The 12265-nt window shown below is 42.2% G+C and overlaps 1 protein-coding gene across 2 annotated transcripts in view; it reads right to left on the minus strand.

Moving 5' to 3' along the window:
* The window catches only part of AGPS (alkylglycerone phosphate synthase), a 187333-nt gene that overhangs the window by 6436 nt on the left and 168632 nt on the right, over positions 1-12265 (minus strand). Inside the window, exons 19-20 of one of the 2 annotated variants that reach the window (XM_066575786.1) lie at positions 9747-9804; positions 2604-2771 (exon numbers count right to left, since the gene is read on the minus strand). In XM_066575786.1, the coding sequence (XP_066431883.1) occupies positions 2668-2771; positions 9747-9804 (162 nt within the window). In that variant the 3' untranslated portion in view covers positions 2604-2667. Of the gene's footprint in view, positions 1-2603; positions 2772-9746; positions 9805-12265 lie in introns of those variants that run through there. The other variant, XM_066575785.1, reaches the window with a different exon arrangement.

Here is a 12265-nt window from a genome sequence, read left to right on the forward strand (position 1 = left end):
ACCATTATAGCAAGAGGTGCTGTTCACATGAGTGCTTTTCCATATTACTTCTATAAATCAATCTCTCTCATAGATATAACTAATATATAGATAGATAGATAGATAGATAGATAGATAGATAGAGAGAGAGAGAGAGATCCACACACACACCCATCCATATCTATCTATATCTAGCTATATCTATCTATATCCACACACACATATATATATACATACATACATACACACACTAACTATATATATACACACACACACACACAGACACACACACACACACACACACACACACCCACCCACCCATCCATCCATATCCACACACACACACACACACACACACACACACACACACACACACACACCCACCCACCCACCCATCCATCCATCCATCCATATCCACCCACACACACACACACACACACACACACACACCCATCCATATCCACACACACATCTATCCATCCATCCATCCATATCCACACACACATCTATCCATCCATCCACCTTTCTATCTATATGAATGAGAGATCTATATGTTATTGCATGTCCTATTCCGGTCTGTTTCATGAACGAATATAGGATATGCAATATCTGCTGTTTGATGCAAGCTGTGACTGGGAATTTCGGTAGCACCTAGCATACGCCCGTCTGAAAGGGCCTTTAAGGGCTCCAAATGTTTAGTAGTCCTAGTAAGCACCAGTTGCTGTTGCATAATTAGGCCTCTGTGTGTAACTGATGTAGTGATTAAATAAAATGTAATTTCTGCTATTTTTAAAGACACACAAGTACATTTTTTCTCTCATCCGTCTAAAAATGGTGATAACAATTCTGTAGGATTCGAGAGATAAAATACAAAACAAATTGTAGCAAACAATCTGCTGGAAAAAAATATAAAACGGAAAATAATTTAAAAAGTGTCAAATGCATGAATGACTTCACATCTACAAGGATAAGTCATTATATGCATTCAATTAGTAGGAGAGCTGCAGCTTTTTCTGAGGATGTTCATGTTATTTTCTACATCATCAGGGCAAAGTCAGATGAGCGTTTTTTTGCGCATGCCTATGTGCGCCAAAATAGGACATCTATTAGAAGCATTGGTTTCTTATGCAGTGCTCACATGTCTATTTTTTTACTGGCGCAAAATCTTTACACCTGCAAAAGATGGGAGATGCGTGCGCCGGCAAGGTCCGCGCTGCGCGTAAAGAATTCCCGCGGAGAGTCACCTCATCCCTAAACACTGTGACAGCACTGCAAGTGTTCAGTGATGACGGGACTCCGCACAGGGCCGAAAAAATCCCCTGCCACAGCTGTGGCAGAGGATCGTGATGTTCTCCCACTGCTTTCAATGGGGCTGGCCCTGCTGTCGCCTCATTGAAAGTAACAGAATGCAGGCAGCCCCCGCAGTGATTTTCGGGGAAGTGCTTGAAATATAAGCCCTTCCCTGAAAATAAACCCAAACTGCTTGAGAAAACAAAAATATATATATAAACATCATCTCTCCGATGCAGTACAGCTCCACCGCGTCTTCATTCTGGCTCCCAAGCACTCTTCTGAAGCATCTTTTCCTGGCCAGGGAGTTAAAAATCCCCGCCTCTAGAAAGCGCCGGTTCTGATTGGCTAAGCACTATGTCCAATCAGAGGCAATGCTCAGCCATTCATTAAATGGCTGAGCTGTGAGAAAGGATCGCGATCTACTCTGTACGTTTTCAATGGGCTTGGTGCTGCTGCCGCCGGCCCCATCAACGACAAGGTGAAATCCCTGGCTTGTGACAGCATCCAGGTGTTTCAAATCCAAGCAATCTCCTGCTGCAGCTGTCACAGCCGCAGCAGGAAGTAGCGATCCGCTCCCATTGCTTTCAATGAGGTGGCAGTAACGCCGGCTCTATTGAAAGCAATTGGCACAATAGCTCAGTTTTGAACATGCGCAAAGCACATTTTTTTTGCACACATAGGCACATGGACAAAAAAAAAAAAAATCACTCGTCTGACTAAGCGCTCAGCGTGCAGTAAGTTTCTGGCTTGGCTAGCAGGAGGCCTGTAACGTGGGCCAGGAACGCTATCTTTTCTCCTTAGGGAGAACACCTAGAAGGTGAGTGAAGACACTTGTAAGGCAATTCACGCGCCTATGGGTAATATGCAAATAAGGGAAATGGAATAGTTCCATCTCCCTTATTTGAAAATTACCCAGATGTGTATAAGTGTACTGTTCGATTTGAGTTAAACCCCCCCCCCCCAGCTTATTATGTATTTAAAGATGATCTAAGGAGGAGGAGTGACTTATCCGTGGATGCTGGTCATAGTTTCAGTTTATCAATACAGGGAATTATCTAGATGCGCTACAGATACATTTCATAATTCTAAAATGGTGAAAAAAATCTTTGTATGTTAACAAATATTTTATACCCTTTTTGATATTTCTTGATGACCAAAAACTGATCAAGCAGGCTCACAAAACACAGCTTTAAGTATAGAAAAAAACACAGGCTAAACCCAGAAACTAGTTAATTTTGATAATGAGCGTGGACAACGGTAATAAATACAAATTACTAATACATTCATTCATCTTCATTCAACTCTGGAGGCAAAAAAAAACCACTGGAGAAAACAGGGTCATTACTTTTATTTGGAGCCTATTCATTATCAGACCCATTGATTACATGCCAATGATTATAGGTCTTGGCCACCACTTGCAGATCTACTGTAACAATTGATGCAGGGGTCAAAGGCTACCGGGCCCTTACCGTAGAGATTTCTTAATGGGAAAACTAAAACTGAAAAGCAAACACATTATTAAAAATAAAAAAATAAAAAAGATGGGCAACTAAAAAACTTCCATGGAAACTGTGATAAATATCCTAAATGTATTCTATATTTTTCTGTAGATTTTGCCTTTTTTGCTACAGTAATTAAAAGTGCAATAAAACAAACAATTCATGTTCCTGAATGCTCAATATTAACAATATAAAAGGAATTTAAAAAAAAAATTTTTAATACTTTCCCAAATTTTTTTTTTAATTTTAATTTTTTTCCCATAAAGCTTTGCTTACTCACAAAAAAAAATAAAAAAAAATTAAAGATATAAGAATATAGATTTCTACTCGCCTTGTCAAGGAGAAAAGTGATTTAAAAAAAAAATTGTGTCTAAATGAATTAAAAGGCAAAAAAACTCCTATTCTGAAAACCATTTTTAGGATAATGATGCCCATTTTTATTGCGTACAATAACAGGAGAAGGAGTTTCCTTTTTCTATTTCTTTGAAGATGAGAACAATCATAGTACATTTATCATGAGCAATGATGACCTTTATGTTTTGGATATTAAATTTCACTACCTGCTTGACGAACTGGAAGTTGCCCCCGTGGAATACGTTATAATTACACAATAGCTCTAAAGGCTTTTCAAGAGTTTAAGAGAGCATTTTGTTTAGGGGGAGGATTACGAGTCTTCTTGGGATGTCAGGAGACATCAGCCACCAATTGTGCAGTAATTCAAACGGCGCGGCGGACACCACTTGAACTAAAGCACAAAAATATGACCGAGCTGAAGAGAGGATAAAGCAGCAACGTAAGTGGAGAATAATAAATCAGCAAAGTCCGTAGTAAATCTTCAAAGGATTCTCCAGCCATGAGGTCAGCATGAAAAGCATTCCTTTATGGTGGACGCTCATTGATCATGAATTGTAAAGGCATTAATGTACAGAAAGTTGTTCTGAGAAGGCTTTTCCACTGATTATATATGAGATACTGTATTCGTAAATAGACAAATCATTAATATTTTGGAATATTTACGTTTTAATATTTTTGTCACACTATTTTTGTTATACATTATAATTGATAGAGAAATGTTGCCACGGGTATTATTGCGATTTTCTTGAGTTGTAAGTTGGGTTGAGGTTCTGTTCCAATCTGCTACTTTTGACAAATAGGATATTATGTTATGTTAGGGTGGTTCCACATCTGCGGTGTGGATTCCACTTTCCTGCTCTGCTCAGGGGGCAGGAAAGGGGAATCCCCACGCACAAGCCGGGGAATCCCCACGCACAAGCCGGGGAATCCCCACGCACAAGCCGGGGAATCCCCACGCACAAGCCGGGGAATCCCCACGCACAAGCCGGGGAATCCCCACGCACAAGCCGGGGAATCCCCACGCACAAGCCGGGGAATCCCCACGCACAAGCCGGGGAATCCTCACGCACAAGCCGGGGAATCCTCACGCACAAGCCGGGGAATCCTCACGCACAAGCCGGGGAATCCTCACGCACAAGCCGGGGAATCCTCACGCACAAGCCGGGGAATCCTCACGCACAAGCAGGGGAATCCTCACGCACAAGCAGGGGAATCCTCACGCACAAGCAGGGGAATCCTCACGCACAAGCAGGGGAATCCTCACGCACAAGCAGGGGAATCCTCACGCACAAACCGGGGAATCCTCACGCACAAACCGGGGAATCCTCACGCACAAACCGGGGAATCCTCACGCACAAACCGGGGAATCCTCACGCACAAACCGGGGAATCCTCACGCACAAACCGGGGAATCCTCACGCACAAACCGGGGAATCCTCACGCACAAACCGGGGAATCCTCACGCACAAACCGGGGAATCCTCACGCACAAACCGGGGAATCCTTACGCACAAACCGGGGAATCCTTACGCACAAACCGGGGAATCCTTACGCACAGCACCAGATGGACCCTATTGACTGTAAGGGATTCCGCCTGCTTTCCGCGCCGTTTTTGGACAGAAGGAAAAGCGCTGCATGCAGATCTTTTCTTCCGGTATTTTCCACCGGATCGGTGACGGAACCTTCGCTGGTTCTGAGGTAGATGTGAAATCGGCCTTATTCCATCAGAAAAACAAAACAAAGGAAAGAAACTAAACAGATGGACCACTTGCCACCAATGTAGACAACCTCATTTCAGTGAATGGGTTATGGGCAGTGATACATAAAGCTCTGAGAGAGCTACTGAACAGAGCTGGGATCACCAGAGAACTCTATGGTGATTCAAGTTCGGTTCACAAAATCCAAGGAAGGATGCAGCCGCATAACAGCCATTTTGAACTGCCAGTGCGTTGGAGCTATAGAAATATAGTAAAAAATAAATTTTTAAAAAAGAAACACTTGCAATCTGAATTTTTTCCCCTTTATTTTTAGCACTTTGCAATTATATGCAGTGTTGTGCAGTAATTCTGCCTACGTGCCATCAGTTGGTGAAAACAACCACCTAGGAATGTAATAGTCAAAAACTCTGCATCAAAAGGAAAAGGAGATGCTGATGCCACGATACCGGTCACATCTAAAATTAACCTAAAATTATGTCAGTTTCTGTTCTCCAAAAACGGAGCAGAAAGGAGGAAATCCTAAACCGAGCCTTAATGCAGGTGTCAATTCACCCTTGCAGTGTTGGGGGAAAAGAAAAAAGTAAACTTATGCACTAAAAACTTTCTGCATGAATATCACCCAGTTTTCAAGCTCTCTGCTTGCAGTTATTCAATAGGTACCTTGATTTTTACTTCCAGTGGATAATAATCTGTCCTGGTCATGTGATGAACACAAAAGGTGCTCAGTTTGACAAAGTTAGACCCCCTGTCCACAGGCGATGCAGTATCCCACGGCGGAGCTCCGCCCGGGAGCAGGAGCCGCAGACGAATCTCTGCCAGTCAGCCTAATCTAATAGATAGGCTCATCGCGAAGAATCTGGGCAATACGCAGCATGCTGCGAATTGCCCGCCGCTCGTGGACAGGGGGCCGGTGGTTTCCATAGCAATACTATAGAAAGCTTTAGACTGTGCGATTTGCCGGCGGTTTACCGCAGGCGAAATCACACCTGTGGACAGGCACCCTTACAGTACGGGCGCAAAAGCCCCACTGGGTGACCATCACATGACTAGGACAGACTTTTTTTTTAAAATTCACTGAAAGTAAACATTTAAAAGTTTCGAAACAAAAAAAACCCCTATAAGCAAAAACCCTGAAAAACACGCAGAATTGTTACAGGTGGAACTATAAGAAGAAGAAAGAAAAAAAGGTTAAGTTTAAAGTATATAAAGAATTGTCAGATGTACAATATATCTCAATTATTCACTACGCTGAATCACAAAGCATCTTATTTTATCATAGATTATATAATAGGCCCCATTTATTGTGTACAAAACGGTTTGCTACACACAGCAACCAATCATCATTTCTTAATCTGCTTCTAGTAAAATGAAAGCTGTGCCGTGATTGGCTGCTACGAGTAACAGACAGTTGAAACTCCCCCCAGTATTTTAAGTTGGATCATGAAGAATATCCATATCAAGGCATGCAGGAGCCTATGAATAACAAATTTTCACTTTTATATATAAATAATATTTATTTGCTGAAAATGTAATAGCACTAGGAGAAGAAAAAAAAGTTGAGAAAGCAAAAAGAAAAAAAAAAGAAAATTAACCCCACGATCATCCACTTCTGCAATTCCTCACTCAACGTACTAAGAACTCTGCAGTAAGGAGTGAAGGCTGACCAGCTCCTCATTTACAATAACAAGTGCTGGGAAGTGGAGTTAAACAGCATTTAGACTTCCTCATAGCCCCGAGTCTTAGACTACATCTGTTTTCTTTAATACACAAAACCAGAGTTAAAATAGCTCCATTTATCACAGCATGATTGTAGGCAGACAAACCAGCCTGTCTGTTTCTAGATAGTGAAAGCAACTGTTATTAATCACAATTACAGGCCCCACAGTACAAGAGAAATAGCATCAATATTTGTCCCCCACCCTTCATTGCCAAAACTCCAAAAGCATGGCTAAGAATGTCAGGCCATGTCCTGAAGGTCAGTAAATGAAGACCATGTCCTTTAGTTAATGCGGAGCACAAGTTCATGTGCTACACCTTAAAACAAATCTAATTTGCTTTTTTTTTTTTTCGGATCATGAGCCAAGTTGCAGTTCTTAAAGGTGGCCAGTCTGGTTTGGACTATTTATGTCCTAGAGTAACTTCTACAGAAAGTTTCAAAACTTTCTTCAACTCTTTATAGAAAGAAATTCTGGGACGTTCCATCATAAAAGGTATTCTGTACCCTATATTACTAGGAGCTCTGAGATGGGTCAAGGGAAGGTTGTCCCCAATTCCTCAAGACACTTATGATGTACAACCCCAAATCTCATAGCCAGACTCCTTACTATCAAGCTGCCTCCACTTTTGCCACAAGGGCCATTACAAAATCCTCTATCCAAAAGGTCTTGATTAGAGATGAGCGAGTATACTCGCTAAGGCACATTACTCGATCGAGTAGTGCCTTAGCAGAGTATCTCCCCGCTTGTCTCTAAAGATTCGGGGGCCGGCGGAGGAGAGCAGGGAGGAACGGAGGGGAGATCTCCCTCTCCCGCCCGCTTCCCGCCGCAACTCACCTGTCAATGGCGCCGGCTCCTGAATCTTTAGAGACGAGCGGGGAGATACTCGGCTAAGGCACTACTCGATCGAGTAATGTGCCTTAGCGAGTATACTCGCTCATCTCTAGTCTTGATATCTTAAGTCAGTGATTGCCTAAAGGTAATGTACTCTGCTCTAGATTTAATAAAGCTGCAAATATGAACTAATCAAAGCCTTAAAGGAGTTATCCCCAGAAATAAAGGGATCCCCTCTGCACAGGATGCATCCGTAAACTAAACGATGGGGACCAGCATGACAAGTACTAATAAAAGCTCCACATTTACTTTGAATTATACTGAACATTATATAGAATTGCACTTTCTTTGAGATATAAGATAATTCTTGATGTATGCTCGTACACAGTGGGGACAAAGCATTAGAGCCAATTGGGATATACAATCATGTAGCAATATAGGGTTACTTTTTTGCATTTCTCAGATGCTGTGTGTCCAGTAATAATAAATGCTATTAACATTTTTTCTTAAAATACTTTTTTTTAAGTTAGTTATTGGTAGGTGTTCAGTTACTTGTTTGCAGCTTTGCAAAGTCCAAGTTATCCAGGCATTTCTGTGTCACTAAACAAGCAGCCTGCATCACCGGCGGTACCTAAACTTTATTCCAGAACCTGATCTAGAAGTCCGTGCTGCGTTGACCAGAGCCTGGCAGAACATCTGGATTAAATAGATAGATCAAAGAAAATAAACCCCTGCATGTTAATGTGACAAAGGCTGGATGTAGCGTACGATCAAGGGCTTCTTGTTTTGTAATGGCGGAGTTAACTATGGTAGGGGTCATCTCCAATGATGCAGGCTGCACTTACACAGAGGTAGATGTTCTAGCGCATCTGGATTCTGTTAGAGTGACAGTCACCTGTCATCTATTACATCAGTTTACTAGAGATTAAAACTAATAATTAGACACACTGTATCACTGCAATATATCTGACTTTACAAGCCTGAATATGCTTATAAGATGAACTGACATTATCTCTAAGCTACTGAAACCTGCTAGAGTAAATAAGGTGCGTTCTGCTACAATTAGCAGTTTAATTATTACTGCAAGTTGCAGACAGAATTTAAAAGTATTAGGCCTCATGTCCACGGGCAAAATAAGAATTAAAATCCGCAGCGGATTTTAACTCTTCTCCTGCCCGCGGATCCGCACCCCATAGGGATGCAATTGACCACCCGCGGGGTAGATAAATACCCGCGGATGGTCAATAAAAGTGATTTTTAAAAAAATGGAGCATGAAAAAATCTGGACCATGCTCCATTTTCGTGCGGGTCTCCCGCGGGGACGGCTCCCACGGGCTTCTATTGAAGCCTATGGAAGTCGTCCGGGTCCGCGGGAGACAAAAATCAGATTTTACTCACCCGCTCCGTTTCTTCTCTTCGCCGCGGTGCCATCTTCTCTCAGTCGCGGCCGGATCATTTTGCTTCGGGCCGGCGCATGCGCAGGGCACGTCACAGACGTCATCCTGCGCATCCGCCGGGCCGAAGAAAGAAGATCCGGCCGCGACGCAGAGAAGATGACGCGGCAGCGAAGGAAGGATCCGGAGCGGGCGGGAGGCGAGTTAATTCTGATTTATTCTTATTTTCAGCGCTCATGTCCGCGGGGCAGGAGGGACCCGCTGCAGATTCTCCATGGAGAATCCGGAGCGGGCCTGATTTTCCCCGTGGACATGAGGCCTTAGGCTGGTTTCACATCTGCGTCGGAACGTCCGTTGCAGATCTGGCTGAAGATACCGGATGAAGAAACGCTGCATGCAGCACTTTTGCTTTGAATAAAAAACAGGGCAGCTGAGTGGAAAGTGGGCCGACCTCATTGTAGTCAATGGCGTCTGTCTGGTTACGTTCACAAGCTGAACCGGTCGGCCACAGGGATTCCCCCTTTCCTGCTCCCCAAACAAAGCAGGAAAAAGGGATCCCCAGAGCAGGTGTGAATCCCCCCCTACCTTCACATACACTTGACTTTTGCTGAAATTATACTTGACATGTGATTGCAGCATGACGTGCCATCACACCGGCATCATTGTCATATACGACTGGACATTCACTTTAAAATCAGAAACAGAAAAAAAAAAAGTCGACTATTGCCTTTTCTGTGCGGTTTTTGATCATGCTGACCCTATGGGAAGGTCTAATGAGGTTACCAAAAAAAAAAGTGATGCTGACAAGGAGAGGTATATACGTTATACCTCTGTATCTCCAGGATGTAGTACTTTTCCAGCAGCAGGACAGGCCTCTCAATAAGCCAGCGACCACTAGTTTACAGGATTGCTTTAGTTAACCAATAAAGCCTACAGAGAACAAAGTTACACAAATGCGTTACCTCCATGGTGATGTGAAAGGCTTCCGCCGTTAGCGAGAATCTCTTCCCTAGCAGCAAACTGAAAAAAAATAAAGAACGTCAACAGGATTATTATAAGGCAAGGGCGGCATAACTCATCACTGCAAACATAACTCCGCATATGGACTCGTTTGGGACCCGCCGGTGCCATAAAAACGCGTGAACGGGTGCACAAATCTAACGTTTGTGTGCCCGTTTAGATGGCGGAAAGGGCTAGAGATAGTTCCTGCCCATCTACCTCCATTCACAGTAAACATGCAGCCTAGCCTAGAAGAATTGTTTTTACAGGCTGATCGTCATTTGATTTTCATGCCTGCACGATCTGAGCGATGTACGAATCATTCAGATTATGCAGGTATTTACACTGAACGATAATCGTTAAGATTCCTACGATCCAGACAGAATCTAAATAATCCTTCAGTATAAAAGGGCCAGAAGTCTCAGTATGAGCTCTGTCAGTGAGGCTGGACTGACGGCTAAGCTTCCCTCTGCTCTCCCCTCACCTGCATGTTCTTACCAGCTAAGTTAGGACCACAACAAAGTTTATTTTGAACTTTGAAGAGAAGAGAGAAGGGATAACGGCTGAAAGCCAAAACTTCAGTCCAGCCTCACTGATGGATCTTCTATTGAGACTTAAGGTCCTTTTACACACAAAGATAATCTTTCAAATGGACAAAAGATTGAAAGATTTAGCAATGTATTTGCATCAAGTGTTAATGGCCATTAACACGTTATTCTCTTCATTTGCATGTAAAAGCAGCTCTAGGAGTGGTTTGTTCTCCTCACAGTTCGTGTAAACATGCCGTGGTGAGAACAGCCTGCAGACTTTTGAAAGATGAGCGAAATGCATTCAAATGGAACATATTTGCTCAGGCTTTCTGTTAAGTAAAATCCATCAATCAAACGAGGGTTCTATTGTAGTCTCTAAAACGTAACTTTTATTCAAAGTCAAGAATAAAAATTATTTGTATCTCAAAATCCTAAATTTGTAGACACACGAACAAAAAATAATAAAATCTAACCCCTATCATATAATGGGGAGACTGAGGACTGGGGAAAAACAGATGTAATGCTGACATCTATAACTAGGGAGATAACCTAATTTGGGATTTACCGGTCACTTTGAAGCTGACTTTTTGAAATAGAATTTTTGTGGTTCCTGATGAAGCTACGCTATCCGTAGTGGAAACGCGTTGAACCCATTTATGAACTTATTTTGCAGTTTGATATACTGCATTTGGGCTTTTGTTTGCTACTAGCTCACAAATTGTTTGTGGAGCTGCAGCAAGTTTTAGATGTCAGCGTTACATCTGTTATTCCCTGATATTCCCCAACTAGCCGTAAAAAGTGTGGTTACTCCCAACTTTTATACGCACTTCTGGCTCTTGATGAAATAGACAGCATTTATCAATAGTAGGAAGTTTTGCACCTGCTCCAACGCTGGAGCCCTATATTTGTTACCTACTTATTGAATAGCTGCATCCTTTCACTGAGGTGGGAACACTAGTCCTATTGAGCTGACCTATACTTCATTTTTCAATCTCAAGACATGTAGGATTGGATTTTGGAATAAAAAACTGGGATCTCCCTATTCCGATACTGTTGATACAAATACCTATCGAAAGGCGGCTTATATATCAGTCTCCCCATTATATGATAGGGGTTAGATTTTATTATTTTTTGTTCGTGTGTCTACAAATTTAGGATTTTGAGATACAAATCCTTTTTATTCTTGACTTTGAATAAAAGTTACGTTTTCGAGACTACAATAGAACCCTCACTGTGACAAATTAGTTATACATCCAGGTGTTCTTCCTGCAACTGTGAAATCCATCAAACGAAAAGCGTATGATGCCAGCGTTTACATGTAACAATTATTTCTCATTTTTGTCCATTTGGATGAGTTTTAAGCATTAATCGTTGCGTGTAAAAGGGCCTTTAGACTAATCTTGCTCTACAGACTGATATGCAGAAGCTGCACAATACAAACCAGTGCAAAGGTTTATAATTAGAGATGAGTGAGCACGCTTGTGCTCGAGTAACTGCCTTAACTGAGCGTGCTCTCTCATCTCTAATTATAATTAAACTAGATTACAAAAATAATTGTTAGTCCAAAATACATGCATTTAAGTGAAAAAAAAAATTGCCCCACAAAAGAGCATTGGCTGGAGAGAACATTTAAAAAGAAAAAATTAAAACATATATAGATATTTATATTCTTTTTTGACCCAACACTAAAACTTAAAATAAGGGGTATACTCGCTCCCCCCATTGCTTTTATTCTGATGTTGCCTGGTCCCCCAACACTATTTTCTGTTGCAGCAAAGACATTCCAACATGGGGCAAGTGACCACTTCAACCAATGACTATCTGCAGTGATCACTTGTGCTTTGATTTCAATGAGAGCTGTGCCTGCAATGATGAGCGCCAACCACTACATGAGGGCGGAGCAGAGTCTTTAGCTCCACCCCCAGTGTATCCCGGCACTGACAGCAAGCGCT

The sequence above is a fragment of the Eleutherodactylus coqui genome, chromosome 8, assembly GCF_035609145.1.
Source record: "Eleutherodactylus coqui strain aEleCoq1 chromosome 8, aEleCoq1.hap1, whole genome shotgun sequence".
NCBI classification, from domain to species: domain Eukaryota; kingdom Metazoa; phylum Chordata; class Amphibia; order Anura; family Eleutherodactylidae; genus Eleutherodactylus; species Eleutherodactylus coqui.